The following is a 16,277-nucleotide window of genomic DNA, read 5'->3' on the forward strand; positions in this document are numbered from 1 at the left end:
AGGAGGCGGAGTGATATGGTGCAGGGGGTCGGGATGTAATACGTACCTCCTCCTAATTCCTATCCCAGGCATTAGTGATAGCAAAAGAGACCCAACATGCCACTCCCAACATGGCGGTCTTTGAAAAGCCATTCCACTGCCTGCCACTCTTAATATGGCGCCTATTGGAGGAGCGCATGCGTATTGCTGCTCGGGAGGAGCCACCCCGTAGGGTCCTCCAGCTGCGCATGCGTACTGATTCCCACCACTCTCAAGATGGCTGCCTGTGGAAGGGCGCCGGCGCATCACCGTCTGCCACGCTCAACATGGCGGGTTGGCGCTGACGGCCGTGGGCGTGAGGCGGAAGTGGGGGGCGGGGAAGCTGATAGCGGCGGGCGCGGCAGTGTTCGGGGGTACTTGGCAGGCTGGTGCCCCTTGGCTGTTCCCAGCAGTCCCGCGGCAGCGCCGGCGCCAGGGCGGGGTAGGATGATCCCTCCGGAGGAGGCCTCCGTCCGCAGGAGGGAGATAGAGGACAAGCTCAAGCAGGTAGAGGCGGGCGCTGGGCTGGGCCCGTCCCGGGGAGTCCCGGGCACCCCCACCTCACTCCCCGGCCAGCCCGCAGGGGTCCGGCTCTCTGTGGGCCGCCACACATCCCCCGGAGCCTCTGGAGCCCCCCGGACAGCTCCACCCCCTCCCTGAGACTCCCCCTGACATACCCCTCCCCGATCCTCCACCCCCCCAAACTCCTCGCCCCTGGACCGCTCCAACTCCCCAGAGACACCCCCTGAATAGCCCCCCATTGAAAGACTCCCTCCCTTAGAGCGTGACACACACACACCCCGTGCAGCTGCAGCAACCCACCCCCCTCCTCCCGGCACTGCCCCTCTCTCGGACAGCTCAACCCGCTGCGACTGACCTGCGCTAGGGAGACTCCCTGGGGAGCCCCCTGAGCCCTGCCCTGGACAGCTCCGCTCCCTAGGAACAGCCCTTCTCTCTAGAGCAGTGGTCCCCAATGCGGTGCCCGTGGGCGCCATGGCATTTATGTGCACCCGCCTAGTGCCCAGCCGGGGAGAGAAGCTGCAGCCCTGCGCCTACCGGGGACAGAGAACTCCGGGGCTGCAGGCTGCGGGCGCTGGTGTTCTCGGTCCCAAGCCGGCGCGGGGCTACGGCTTAAGCTGGAGAGAAGCCGCGGCCCCGCACCTACTGGGGATAGAGTACTCTGGGGCGGCGGGCGCTGGTGTTCTCTGTCCTCGCGGCTTCTTTCTTCTCTCTGGATTCATATATTATGCAATATTAAATATGATGTTTTTTCGTATTATTTAATGTACAAATACAAAATAAGCCTTGAAAAATTGTTGGTGCCCGCCGCACTCTTCTGAAAACATGAATGTGCTACAGGCCACAAAAAGGTTGGGGACCACTGTCCTGGACAATGACAATTGACAGTTCAGTTTCACTCTTGTTCCCCAGCCTTGTTTCAGGCACAACTTGCAGTGGTTTAATTAAGATCAGTTAAACCAGGGATAGTCAATAGGTGGGCCGGGGCCAAACCTGGACTGCCAGATGCTTTTGAAAGAACCACAAAATGTTGTTGTTTACTTTATTATTATCATCATTATTGTTATTGTTTTCTTCCCTTGACAAAAAAAGAATGGTTTACCCTGGAGTTAAACCAGTTTAGTTAAACTGGTGCAAACCCCTGTGTGGGCAGAATTTTATCAGATTAAAAATGGTTTAATTTGTGTCTGTTGCCTAAATTTACAGGTGCAAACTAACTTGATAAGCCACATCTACACTGCAAACTTTGGTTGACACAAGTTACATCAGCTTAAAGCCACCACAGTTAGTATATCTTTTTTGTGCTGGTGTCATCACTGCACATACTCACCCAAGAGTGCTTGGCTCGATGCACAATGTGGTGCACCATGGACAGGCATCCCAATATGCAACTTGCCATCATCCAGCTTGTTGTCTTTTGTGAAATTGTGGCAATACGTGCTGGGGCAGAAATGAGTCATGCAGAGGTGGCTGGGAGCAAGGGGTCAAGTTTCCATCAAGCAACTTTCTCCAGCCCATAATGCCATCCATATCCCATAATTTTCACGCTTTTTTTAAAAAAATCCCACAAACCCATGCGGCACTTCTCACTGTCCATCATCGCTGATGGAAGCATGGAGCCCACGCAGCTCTGCGCTGTTGTCATGAGCTTGCAAACCCAGGATGAACGATCCTCCAGTATTTGCAGAGCTTCAGAGAGAACCACACCAACGGGGGGCATGACAGTTTGGTGGAAGACAAATTGCTGTGGAATAGATTGAACATTCATTCAGAGTTGTTAGCGGTGGTCACGAAGCAGCTGCAGACAATGGAGTGCCGCTTCTGAGCCTGAGAAACAAGCACTGACTGGTGGGAGCTCATTGTAATGCAGGTTTGGGATGATGAGCAGTGGCTGGCTGCAGAACTTTCAGATCCAAAAGGCCACATTTCTGGATCCGTGTGCCGAGCTTACCCCTGCTCACCAGCGCAGGGACACTTGAATGAGAGCTACACTGACAGTGGAGAAGTGAGTGGTGATTGCTCTGTAGAAGCTTGCAACGCCGGATGGCTACCAGTCAGTGGGAAATTGTTTTGGATTTGGAAAAATCCGCAGCAGGGGCTGTTGTCATGCAACTGTGCACTGTCATTAACAGTCTCCTGCTACTCAATGTGCAGGACATAGATGGATTTTCAGCCATGTGGTTCCTGGACAGCAGTGGGCAATAGACAGCATGCATGTCCCTATTTTGGCACCAGCTCACCTTGCCACAGAGTAACTCAACTAAAGCATTATGCAAGCATTGGTTGATCATCAGGGACACTTCACCATCATCAGTGTTGGCTGGTCAGGGAAGGTGCTTGACGCTCGCATCTTTAAGAACACAGGACTGTTCAGAAAGCTGCAGGCAGGGACATTCTTTCCTGACTGGCAGATTACCATTGGCAATGTTGAAATGCCAATAGCGATCTTGGGGTCGCAGCCTTCGCCTTGCTCCCCTGGCTCATGGAGCCACACACCAGCCACTTCGACAGCACCTGCAAAAGATTCAGCTACTGACACAGCAGGTGTAGAATGACTGTTAAATGTGCTTTTGGTAGATTGAAGGTATGCTGATGTTGTTTACTGACAAGATTGGATCTCAGTGAGAAAAATATCCCAGTGGTTGTATCTGCATGTTTGTGGCCTGTTGTGTATAGCAAAGAGGGAAACGTTGCCACTGGGGTGGAGATAAACTCTGCATGCCACTGTAACCAAACACAACTGCAGTTAGAAAACCTATGCAGAGCTATGTGGGTGAGGGAGGCCTTGTAAAGAGCACTTTAACAGTCAGTAACAGTAATGTGGTGTGGTGCCCTGTGCTAGTTTGTGGGGCCAGGAAGGGCCCCACAAGTAGGAATTGTGTGATGTTCGGTGTACAGCTATGAATATAACACTATCTGTTAATGCACCTATTAATTTTATGGTGCTTGCTGTACATTTATAATTATTACACTGTCATTGAATCTGTGAGTTGTGTCACCCTGTACTGTAAGAAGTAGTGGGTGCTTTCATTAGCGCTAGGCATTCTGTAGCAGATGTTGTGAATAGATTTTGATTGCATACCAAAATCAGTGCAGAAAAACAATATGCAATAAAAAACAAGTACAATAAATACTTCTAAAATAAATTAATGGAACAGAATTTAACAAGGGGGAAAGAACATTCATGTCCATTTTGGCTACACAAACAGCAACCATGACTCTCACAGGTCAGTGTAGGTGAAGCTATGGTTCTCCTTACTGTCCTCCGGTGTTGAGTGGTAGGGGTAGGGATAAGTCCCTGAAGTGGAATGTTGAGGGAGGTGTAGGGAGGTGCTAAAGTTGAGTTCCCTGTTGGTTGCAAAAGGAGGCAAGCCCTGTAGGTCCACCAGAGTCTGCAGCATTTGTGTTTGCTGCCGGAGAAGCCCCATTATTCCTGGTGCACCTGCCTCTCTAACTTCTGCACCTTTCTCCTGTCTGCTCTTTCCCTCTCCCGTACTGTCTGCAATAATCACCCTCCACACACTCTGTTCACAGTCCAATGCAGTCCTGGCTTGCAGGATCTCGCTAACATGTCCTTCCGTGTCCTCCTCTTTCTCCTTCTTATCATGGTCGGGTGTTCCCAAGTGTGGCCTTGGGGACCCCTCAAGGCCACAAAGGGAGCAGCTACACATAAAGCACACACAAGTATCATTTGTATTTATAATCACAAAGGAAAGTGAAAGTTAAGACTGAGAACTCCCTCCCTTTGCTCCCCCAAAATTTTAATCAAGACATGCTTATTGACACTTCGGCTTTGGAATGCTGCGGCCCAGTGCTGCTGTGTGGGGCCAGCCATTGTTCGGTTACTCGAAGCACTAAAATTTCAGCCCGTTTCCCTGGGTGCGAGTGCAGGGCAATGGCACTGTTTTCAGGCGGTGGTTTTAGCTGCTATCTTGCTCCTGACGGTAGCAAAGGCACAGAGAGCTCAGCTGTCCCGAAGCTGCCCAGGCCCACATGACACTAGCCTGCAATGGTGCCTGCCGAAGTCACTGCGGACTAGCATGGGAAAGCGCCCTACCGCAGAGGAAAAAAGACGGCTGCCATCCCTAGAAACATTAGGAAGAGGATTGCAGAGAACCTCCATGAAAGTTTCATCAAGATGGCTCAGCAGGATTCAAGGGACATCCCTGTGTACATGAACAAACTGCTCCTCAGGCCCCCCGCTCCCAAACCAAGAGGGGAATGAAAAGCAAATAACAACTTGACCTCTATTGAACCGCTACCTCTTCTAGTATGAGTAAATTAATGGAAAGTTGCTACCTGTGTCCTGCTACATTGGGGTCAGGCACCATCTGTTCGTTGAAAGATTGTAATGGGAAATACATTTACACACTGGAGGTTTCTTCCCCTGCATCAGGCTTGCCCATGCTTGGCTGCCAGGAGTGACTAGTCTACAGTGAAGTCTCGAATGGCTCCTGGCTTGCGGCATAGCAGGACCACCAGGTCACATGTCCCCCATCCTCTTCCTCCTCCTCTTTGCCGGTCATGGTAGGGGTTTGTGCCTCAAGCTCCACTGAGGTATCCATGGTGCTCTGCAAGGTGCTGATGGGTCTCTGCCAAGTATGGCTGCAGCTCATTGTAAAAGCGGCAGGTGTGCAGCTTGGCACCAGATCCACTGTTGGCCTTCTTGGCCACTTTGTATGCCTGCTTCAGTTCCTTTGTTTTCATGCAGCACAGCTGCTGATCCCTGTCATACCCCTTCGCCTGCATCCCCAGTGTCCACGTTTCTACGGCTGCTCCAAAGCCTTCACAGCCTCTTCTCCTCACCGGCCCAGGAGATCCAGGACATCCTGTCTGCTCCAGGCAGGAGTGTGTCAAGCGTGTGTAGCCAGCATGTTCACTTGGGCAGTTGCACACAACAAGGGAGAGCTGCTAGGTTTGCTTGCCAAGCTGGGTGTTCAGGGAAAGGCATTTTGAAATACGTGGGATTTTAATGTGGGGATTCTGGGTCTCTGTGCAGTAGAGTTCACAATTGTGACTAGAGCGGTCAATGTCAAGCATTGTGGGAAGCTGCTGGAGGACTGTTAAGATCGATATAGGTCAGGTGGTGACTACGCTTGCACTGTCGACCACAATACATTGACCATGGCTCAACGCCATTCAGGGAGGTGGTGTTTATTGCTTTGTCGTAATGGGGTGCTTACATTGGTGGGAGACAAACTTGAGTGTAGTCATACGCACAACGAGGTCGATGCAAGGTGACTCGCATTAGCCTAAATTTGTAGTGTAGACCAGGCGTAAGACAGGTATAAATTGAATTAACAGGGTTTGCTACACTGGGTTAATTGATTTTAAACAAATTAAAACCTATAGTTAATCAGTTGATTCTCACCCACTAGCACTATTTTGTTGGGTTTAAGTTCATAACACCAGAGAGAAATGTCTAAATCCAGGGTACCTCTTTATTGAAATAAAAAAAAAAGTTGTATCATGTTAAGTTTTCTGTTCTAATTAAAGGCGTGTGGTTTTAAACTCAACCTAAATTACTTGCCATTTTCTTTAACAGGAGTTAGAAATGCACAGAAGTATTCTTTGACCCTTTTTGCACTTTTGGGTAAGGTTTGAAATTCACCTATCATGCAGAACTGATGAATTCTACTTTATTCCAATGGCAGGAAGAAGAAACGCTGTCCTTTATAAGAGAGAGCCTTGAAAAAAGTGATCAGCTCACAAAAAACATGGTAGGTAGAGTCCCATAAATTAAGTTAAAAAGATAGGATATGCTTTGCTTGGTCTCTGATTCTGTTGCTTTTTCTGCTGAGAGTTTCTTTGGAAGCTCTGGTTGTGCCAGTTTGAGGAACTTGTGGGTTCAATAGGTACTTTCCTCAAGATATCTAATCTAAAGAAAGAGGAAAGGTTACAAAGTGTGTTGGGGCACAAGCTTGTCAGTTCTGGAAACGTGGGTTCAAATGATCCTTCAATCTGATCTAATCTATCTAGGTTTACATATGGTTCTCCTCATCTCAGTATTTTAGTGCCTCCCAAGTATACGACAATAGAAATAAATTCTCTCCAGCCAGCGGGGAAAACAGCTAATGTTCTGTGTGTCAGGGCTGAGGGGTGAAAGCTATTGGAAAACTAAGTTGAAAAGATGAGTTTTGCACTTATTTCTGAAAAGACAATGTACTTAGTGGTCTTTCTGAATTCATCTGGAAGTGAGTTCTGGAGTCTAGGTCCAGCTCCTCTCTGAAAGATCTGTCTCCTAAGCTCACAAGCCTTCCCCTGTTGGCTGACAGTTTTGTAGTGCCAGTGGAATGTAGCTGATGTTAGTAATCCTGGTTGTGGAGGGAGAGGTGATTGATCTATCGCATCAGAACATAGGCCCAGAATTGGATTTGGTATGAATTAGGGAGCCCATGCACAGGGAGGAGCCGTTGATGTGCTCATGGACATCCGTGTTGCTTAACAGGTGGGCTGCTGCATTCTGTGCCTATGAATTCCCCCCCCACACACACACTTTTCAATTTCAGTAATTGAGTCTGGATCACGGTAGCCAGATCTGAGTCTAATTGGACAGAATACAGATGGAATCGTCTTGTTTTTGGTTTGTTTGCTGTTGCATGGAGTCCAAAATGACCCTAACATTGTAAACCTCTGTGATGATCTGATGGCAGGAGCTTTTGACAGAGGGGGTGATATAGAGGAGGGGAGTTCTTAACATACTTTTCCTGCCGGTATCCCCGCTGTCTTGCCGAAGTTTAGCTTCAGCTGCTCTTTGCCCAGGATCTGAACTCAGCTAGATATTGGGAAAGCTGAGAGATCGTGCTGAACAAAGACAAGACAGAGATGATCTTGGCAGAAAGAAGGAAGGGTTTTGACGAACTTTGTTCCTCCATAACATCCCCTTTTGCTGAGGCCACCTGCCCGCCAATTCAGTAGGTTGCAAAGTTGGCGTTTCTTGACAACCAAGTAGCCATGGCAGAGCAGGGCTATGAACCTCAGTCAAATGGTTTCTTCATTGTAAAAATTCATTCATATGTACTCAGTGCAATTGAACAAAGCATTCGGTAGGCTCTGCTTCAGCCTTTCCCCTGACTTGAGGCACCTACAGTTTGTCTCCTTTTGGATAGGTTTCCCAAGTTGTCAAATAGTAGCACTTCCATAGCACCTTCTGTGTGATGATTTGAGTGCTATACAAATGCTAATTAAACATCACCATATGCTTATGTGGTGGATAAGTATTACTTCCATTTACACATTGGAAAGCTGAAGCATAGGGGGTTAAGAGGCCTGCCCAAGGAGACAAGCAAGCCAGTGGCAGAGCCAGGAATAGAAGCTGGGAGTCAGGATTCCTAGTACCCTGCTCTAACTACTAGCCCACAATACAGTTGTGTTTTATGTGGCAGGAAATACTCCATGCTGTTTGATCCTTTTGGGGGGTTTAGGTTTCCATCCTCTCCTCCTTTGAGAGCCGTTTGATGAAGCTGGAGAACTCCATCATCCCTGTGCATAAGCAGACAGAGAATCTACAACGTCTGCAGGAGAATGTTGAGAAGACCCTGTCCTGTCTGGATCATGTCATTAGTTATTACCATGTGGCTAAGGACACAGAGAAGATCATAAAGGAAGGGTGAGTCAAGTAGCAGGACCCTACTTTCCTCTACTGGATCTCTTTCTCCCATGTCTGTTTTGAATAGGGGCAGTTGATTGGGCAGGTCTCCACAAAAATCTTGTTATTGTTCTTTGTATTTTTTACATACCTATGTGCTTACCCCAAAGGAAACTCAGCCTGAACTTTTAGCATTACCTCTAAGGGTAAAATCCTGCTCTCACGTCTACACTGGGGTCCTCTTACATATTCTGCACCCGATCCCTGTGTGGAGCTCCTATCCATTCTCCAAATTTTCTACAGAGGTACTTTGCTTCCTTGTCGTTACCTCCATCTTTCCAGCCAACGTGGACTGGATGGACATCCTTTTATGGAGCTAGTGTTGCTTGCACTTGGGTTGCCCAGAGGGGTTACTGTGATGCTTGCACTTGGGTTGCCCAGAGGAGTTACTGTGATGCTTTATGAAATGCTCCCACTCCACCAAGGGCTGAGTGTGCTGGTGGAAATACTGAGGAAGCAATTGCTGGCTTGGGAAGTGAGAGGCTGCAGACTGACTCCAGTCTCATAGCACTGTGGAATACTGTAATGGGCTGCTGTTTTTGCTTGAATCAGGTCTTTTTAAAGCAAGCCTTTGCAAGTTGCTTAGTGAATTCGGGTGGTGGTGAAGAAAGTGGAGTTGAGGTCTTCACTGGTTTTGTTTCAACCGGCATTGAGGTTTTTGGTGTCTTTCTCATGCGTGCACTATTTCTATTGCAGCCCTACGGGGAGACTAGAGGAGTATTTGGGCTGCATGGCCAGAATCCAGAAAGCTGTGGAATATTTCCAGGACAACAATCCTGACAGCCCAGAACTGAACCGGGTGGTATGTAGTGTGCTTGAAAACCAGGGGCTTTGTGTGGGCATCTGCTTCTCTGACATCTGCAGCATAGTGGCAAAGTGAGGTTTGTTTGTAGGAACGTTCTCCTAGGATCCCAATTAGATTTGTTAGCAAGGATAATGCTTTACCTCCTGACTGTTGGCTTTCTTAGGATTCTGTACCAATAAGACCTACAATAGCTGAAAGCATGTACCTTGCATGCTCCTAAATTATTTCTTACTCCTAGCAAAGATAGAAAATGTCTTTAATCCACCGCCCAGGATTTGCTACGCTTATTCCCTGGATTATTATGAAACACTGCTAGTGTGAGGTAATGGTCCAGTAGCCCATGAATCCCCAAGATAAGAAACAAACATTCATGCACTTTGAAAACAGAGCGCTGAGCATTGCTAAATAGTATAGGTTGGGATTTGCAAAGGTGCCCAAGGGAGTTAGGTGCTTCAAATGTAATGGGATTTGGGTGCCTAACTCCCTTGGGTTTGTATAAATCCTGGCCACGACAGATTAGTCTCTAGCTCTGGTGATACTGAGAGGATGGTGTCACAGAGTCACCGGGCAAGGCTCTGGAACTACTCCATATGAAGCCAGTCAGGACTCTGGGGAAGCATGCCTCCTCTCGGTGAGCATACTGTCTCCAGGGCAAGAAGCTTACACAGCTTCGACCTTCCTGGGTCTGATCTCGGAGCATTCAGCATCCCCTTCTCACACCGTGCGCTTCCCAGAGTGAGTCCGCATAGGTGGGGCTCCTGGGGAAGCCAGAGGGCCCTGCACCCCCAACTCCACAGTCAGACGTGACTCTCAGCCAGCCAGTAAAACAGAAAGTTTATTAGACGACAGGAACACAGTCCAGAACAGAGCTTGTAGGTACAGGAAACAGGATCCCTAAGTCAGGTCCATCTTGAGGCAGGGAGGCCAGAGCCCTGTCTGGGCCCCCCTCCATTTCCCCAGCCAGCTCCAAAACTGAAACTCTCCAGCCCCTCCTCTGGCCTTTGTCTCCTTTTTCGGCCAGGAGGCCATCTGATTTCTTTGTTCTCCAACACCTTCAGTTGGCACCTTTGCAGGGGAGGGGCCCAGGCCATCAGTTGTCAGGAGACAAGGTGTCGGCCATTCTCTGTGCAGACAGCATCACACTGGCCTTCTAAGGCTTTGCTCCACCACAGACTCCCTGTGTGACCCTGAGCAAGTCACTTATCTTCTCTGTGCCTCCATTTCCATCTGTACAGTGAGGATAATAGCTCTGCCTGCCTCACAGGGGGTTTTGAGGATAAATACATGAGATTATGAAGCATTCATATACTGTAGTAATGGAGGTCATATAAGTACCTAAAATAGATCAAATACTGTATCAACTCTAAAATTAATCCCATATGCTCATTGCCATCTTGAATTCTTTCACCACCACCTGTGATCCCTTCCCCACTCTGTGCCACCTCTTAAATTCTGGCATTATTTTAGCAGCTGCTGTCACAAGAACAGCTAAAAGGCTTTACTATCTGAAAGCAGCTTGAAATTCCAGCTTTCGCGTGGCTTGAAGAATTAATTGCTAACTAACATTTTGAGATCTCAGTTGCTGAAACTGTCCCAACTGAAGCATTGTGGGGGAAACAAGAAAGGAATCAGAACAATTCATAAGATTCCCCCCCGACCCTTTTTTTTTTTTTTAAACTTAGCTTCTGTTAAGCTACCTGGGCTATGGACGCTTTGGTGAGGCAGTACTTTCAGAATCCGTTAGTCCAAGCACTAATGCTGGACCATTGGTCAGAAAGAAGGGATGGAAACTGTACGCTCACTGTAGCCTTCTATGCATTATCCTTGCTGCAGTCTTCAACTTTTCTATTTAAATGTCACTTTCCTCTTCTCTTTCAAGACCTCCTATTATAGATACCATCGGCCAGATCTGCTATTATCCCAGTGTAAACCTGGAGTAATTGCATTGAACTCGGTGGATTTGCAGAAGTGTAACTGAGAGCAGAATGTGACCCCATTTTTCCAGCTCATTGTGAATGCTTAGAACTCCCTCTGGATAGCTATTGCCTTTCCCTTAGCAGCTAGAGAGGTTGCAGCTGAGCAGAACAAAACTTCATCCCCTGCAGAGTAATTCTTCCACTTTGTTTTTCCCAACTCCTTACTTTTTAAAACTCTTTTGACAATAGGCTACATTGCATTTGGTAGGAGATGTCAGTGGTACACAGTATTTAGGTACACTAGAGATTAGGTGATGTTTAAAGATATTGGGAGAGGTTGTTTCTCCTCTCTCCTCCAGAAATCCCTGTTTGAGAGGGGGAAGGAATCTCTGGAGTCAGAATTTCGCAGTCTGATGACACGACACACCAAGCCAGTTCCTCCGATCCTCATCCTGGATCTGATCAGCGGGGATGACGAGATTGATACGCAGGAAGATATGATTTTGGAACACCTCCCTGAGAGTGTCTTGCAAGACATTGTCCGTATCTCCCTTTGGCTGGTGGAGTATGGAAGAAACCAAGGTAAACTAAAAGGAATCCCTAAGTGAGCCAATCTCTGAAACAAGCAGATATGTGATACATGATATGTTTATCTTGGTCACTCCAGTGGAATCCATCAACCATGTTATTGCACATTGCTGAGAGCAAAACTTGTCTGCTGAGGGCTGTGTGTGTCACTGTGGAACTCAGCCAGTAAGCGATCTCTCCTCTCAGCAGTCAGGTCTGTTTTCAGGGTAGTTGTGCAACTAACAAGCCAAGCGATCACATTGCCTTTGGAAACTGACAAAGAATGGTAGCAAAGCAAAACTTCTGACTATCTGTCAAAGGCATTTCTAGGTGAGTAGTGTAAATCAGATTCCTTGTAACAACCCGTTTTTATTTTTAAAACCTATTTCGCTGTAGTGCTTATAATAACCGTTTGGAAGTCGTTTAACCCTTCTGTGCTCAGTTTCCCCCTCTGTTAAATAGAGAGAATAGCAAATGATACTCCCTGCCCCAAAGAGTTTACAATGTAGGATCAAATTTCTTTAAAGCAAAAGATCCCTAGGACCGATCTATAGGCAGGAACTTGAATGTGGGACCCCAGTCAAAGCAGGTCAGTCTCTTTTGTGCAGAGCCTGCTTTCAGGAAAGGTCCAGCAACAGCATCCTCATTGTGCAAAGAATGCCTTGAATTTGGTTATCAGTCATACCTTTGTCTTGTCTCCTTAGACTTCATGAATGTTTACTACCAAATCCGCTCTAGCCAGCTCGACCGCTCCATCAAAGGTCTGAAGGAGCACTTCCGTAAGAACAGCTCCTCCACAGGCATCCCGTACTCCCCCGCCATTCAGAACAAGAGGAAGGACACACCGACCAAAAAGCCCATCAAGAGACCAGGTTAGTTCCAGAATTTAAGGATCAATTTCCTGCGCTGATGCTAAAGAACATCCACTGGGCGTGTTGTTCCACTTGTCTGTAACGGGTGTGTCTCTCACTGACCAGAGTTCTCCTTTGTGCCTCTCCATCTCATGGGGTAGCATCTAGTTATAAAAGGTGTTTTGAAGGTAGCAGGGTGGATGGGAGTTGAATGGCAAACACCTTTTTACTTATCAGGGACTTTCACATTGAGTTAAACTCCTAGATTATAGACCCTCTTTCATCTCTTATTTTGTTGGCTCATCCAGTCCATATTTCAGGGGACATTTTAAAAAAACTCCCTTGTATGAAGAGATATTGCAAAGACTGGGATTGTTTACCTTAGAAAGGAGACAGACAGGAGGGGACGTAAGTCAATAAAATAGTGAATGATGTAGAGAAGGCAGATTGAGAATTTCTGTTCTCTCGGTCTCAAAACATGAGAGAAAAGGGACATTCTATAAAGTTAGAAAGTGGGAAATTCAAAACAGGCAAAATGAAATACTGTTTAACACCACATGTAATTAAACTGTGAAGCTCACCGCCACAGGAAGTCATTTTGAATCTTGCTAAATTCTTAGCCTCAAAGGGATTGGACATATATATTGATATTGTAACTATTCAGAGTTGTCATAATTAATAACAATTTTGGAAACTTTGTGGTTCTGTGCCTAAGCCAATCTTTAACTATTAGAGATTGAGAAGAGACCTGTGTAGATGGCAGATTCTCTCACATCTGCCTAGTGCGGTGTTCTTACACCTTTCTTTGAACATCTGGTTCTGGCCACTGTCAGATGGGATGTTGGACTAGATGGACAGGATGCCTGATCTAGTCTGGGAAGCCCTATGATCCTAAAACAAAGCAAAGAGGCCAAGGATTTAGCAAGCTGTGGAAACTGAACTGCCCATTTCCCCCCAGAGATGGAAACTCCAGGTCATGGTTATGGCATATCTGTGGGGAAAGCTTCCCCCGCTGCTGTCCCTGTTTTGTGGAGTGAGAACTTTACTCTCCAGGGCTGTCTGTCTGACACTTTCAGCAGCACTAAAAAGAATCGCATACAAATTCAGAATGAATATCAGGTCCTCTGTTAGGATCTACTTTCAATATAGCACTCCCAAGGCTCTGGCACATCTGGTCCAATCTACTTAATGTGCAATTTGTTAGCTTGTGCAGAAGAAATAATTTCAAATGTAGCTATTTCTAGTATGGATCCCAGATATTTACTCTTCCTATATGCAAAACAATTGGAGAAGGGAGGAGGGAGTGGGAACTGGTGGAGGGCCCAGAGAGGAGGAAGGAAAGTATTCATTTTAATTGTGTTGTCTTTATTTTTATAATCCTTATGTGAATGGCAGTCTTCATTCCAGGTAAACTGTGTTTTTGTGTGTGTCTCCTCTGCAGCTTGCCAGGTCCCTCTTTACCACCTAGTCAGTCCTCTTCCTGCTAATAGCAAAGGCTGTGGCTGGGATATTTAAAGGGAAAATCTGCTAGTGAAGATCTTTAAAACTGGTGACCACATAACTAGGTATTAAAACATGCACCCCCACATTCAGTACCATGCATCAGAGCTGTTCTTGAAAGCTGACCGTTCAGAGAGCTATGAAGACATGGCAGGTTTTGGCAGGACTTTTATAACCAGCTACAGTGAACCAGAGTTTCAGACAGAACTCTTCCTGTCACCAGCGAGCCACCTGGAGAGGTGTGAATTTCCATTCTTATAGCTTTACTGCTGAGTTTTGCAGGATGGAGTTGATCATGTGAACCTCTGTCCAGAAAGATGATGGCTGTGGGTGTATATATTTTTGCTAAGGGGAGTCAGTGTTTTCCCATATTTAATCCAACCCAAATTCTTAAACATAATAGCACTTGATTCTGTGTTCTGCATCCCTGATGGGAGCACCTGCTCTATCAAATCATTACAATAAGGAAAGTGGATGTTAAGCCTTGTTCTGGTTATTTAGCACTTCTGTGCTAGACAGCTGCAGCTAGACAGGCAAAAAAGACAGAGGGCTGGAGCCTTAGGGGGTGCAAAGCAGCTTACCTTCATTGAAGTCAGTGTAGTTGCGCTGATCTACATTTAGGATCTGCCCCCCAATCTTCAATACCATCTGACCTTGAAACTATACAGGAAAAGATTCCTGGATTAGAGAGAGTTTCATCGTGGAATGTTGCTAAACCAACACAGTCAGCAAATGTGTTTCAGACCCACGTTATAATGGAGGCTTTCCCTTATATCTCAACAGCTCTCTTTCCATTGCTGAATATTTTGTCGTTCTCCCACTATGAAGATCATTTTAAAAATGACTAGTGATTTGTATGTGCCTCAGTTTTTAGGTGCACAACTTGAGACACCTTAAGGGGCCTGTTTTTTCAGAAAGCGCTGAACACCCACCTTCTGAAAACCAGGTCCAAAAGGTCTCCATTTGGGCACCCAAAACCACTAGTCACTTCAGAAATTTTGGCCTAGATCTGTGTTTAGCCAGAGAGTTTGTAGGATAAGCCAAGCAGTGGCTGTGTTTGTATTTGTGTTTCTGGGTTACAAAAACAAACTCAGAAGATGAGCAAATGGAGATGACATTACATGTGTCAAATAGAGATCCAGTAAAGTGATTATCTAGGGTATTGTGAATCTCAAGAAATAATAGTAGCTAATTCGTGTCTTCCATATTCTCAGACAAGGACAGAGTCTCTCTTTGAACCAGGCTCAAGTTCTGACTGGCTTGTCCATTTCCAAATACACCAGCCATGTGTTGTAGCTGCATAGTTACCCAGAAATGAGATCTTTTTTCCTGGCATTGGCCTATCTTATTTCCCACAGACCCATCAGCTTTCAGGGACGGCTCTGGAGGTGAAGATCTAACAGATCTCCAAATCAGAACTGTGGCACTCCATAACAAAATTCTTCTATTGGAGTTTAAATGCCCCTTATTTTAATCTTCATCATTCTAAAGTTTGGGCAAGGAAATCACTATGTTTTCTATGCCATCGATTCAGTGATCAAAGCGAACTCCAGATCAAATCTCAGACAGCATTAAGAGGAGGATATCTGGTAGTTCAAGCATGTAGGATAAGAGCTCCCCAGTCCTAATGGAAGAATATCCCAGCACAGACCCTGACACACACTTTAATCTGTTGCAAAGAATAAATCACTAAAATAAATCTGTGCTACAGCCCTTTCAAATGCTAAGCAAAGTCCAAGGGTGCTAGTGTCTGTGAAAACGATGGCAAGGTATGAGAGGCAGGACCGCAAGCCAGAGAACCCACCAGGATTAAGCTGGGTTCTGGGGAGCTTATTATCAGTACCTGTTCATTGTGTCAATGCAGTCTTGTATCACCATCACCATTTCTTTTGCAGTTGTACCACATACTTCTTCAGCACCCTCCTGAGGTCACATCACATACTTGTAAGGCCTTCGTAGTCCTCCAGGGGTGATCCTTTTCACAGCTGTGTGTTAGACAAAATGAGCAAGGTTTCTAAAGTTTTGGAGTGAAATTTCAGCAATTCATTGAAATGCATTCCAACATCCTTCATCGTGAGACGGAGACGCTCTTAAAGCTAACCTCAAATGAGTGGAACTTGTACAACGTGTTTCATTGTAGGCATAATGCTTTACAGCCCTTTGAAAACGCTGATCTCTTCCCACTCCTAAATTTTAGCACTGCGTCAAAGAGGACGAGCGTAGTTGGGGCTCCAAAGGGGTATTTGCCCTAAAATTGCTACAACATGGTGGGAAAAATCCTCCTGTTCTGAATATCATTCTTAAAACACCTGCCACTCTGCTGGCAAGAAGCTTTTGAAAAGCTGCCATTTTTTAACTGCTATTCTAGAGCCAGCAGGCGGCGCTAACTAAAAAAATCTCTTCCCAGAACTGTTGGGTGTTCATAGACTTGTAAGTCCAGTAGAGACCATTAT

General features: G+C 46.5%; 1 protein-coding gene across 19 annotated transcripts in view; it reads left to right on the forward strand.

Annotated features, from left to right (window-relative positions):
• The first annotated feature begins 236 nt into the window (after positions 1–236).
• Positions 237–16,277, forward strand: part of EXOC7 (exocyst complex component 7) — a 32,784-nt gene continuing 16,743 nt past the window's right edge. For 7 of the 19 annotated variants that reach the window (XM_024101653.3, XM_042841145.2, XM_042841143.2 and 4 more), the window contains exons 1-7: positions 237–525; positions 6,192–6,257; positions 7,962–8,146; positions 8,882–8,987; positions 11,266–11,488; positions 12,178–12,345; positions 13,720–13,731. In XM_024101653.3, the coding sequence (XP_023957421.2) occupies positions 256–525; positions 6,192–6,257; positions 7,962–8,146; positions 8,882–8,987; positions 11,266–11,488; positions 12,178–12,345; positions 13,720–13,731 (1,030 nt within the window). In that variant the 5' untranslated portion in view covers positions 237–255. The remainder of the gene's footprint in view (positions 526–6,191; positions 6,258–7,961; positions 8,147–8,881; positions 8,988–11,265; positions 11,489–12,177; positions 12,346–13,719; positions 13,732–16,277) is intronic. The other 12 variants (XM_042841142.2, XM_065563422.1, XM_024101650.3 and 9 more) reach the window with 2 other exon arrangements.

This window comes from Chrysemys picta, chromosome 12 (assembly GCF_011386835.1).
Source record: "Chrysemys picta bellii isolate R12L10 chromosome 12, ASM1138683v2, whole genome shotgun sequence".
NCBI lineage: Eukaryota > Metazoa > Chordata > Testudines > Emydidae > Chrysemys > Chrysemys picta.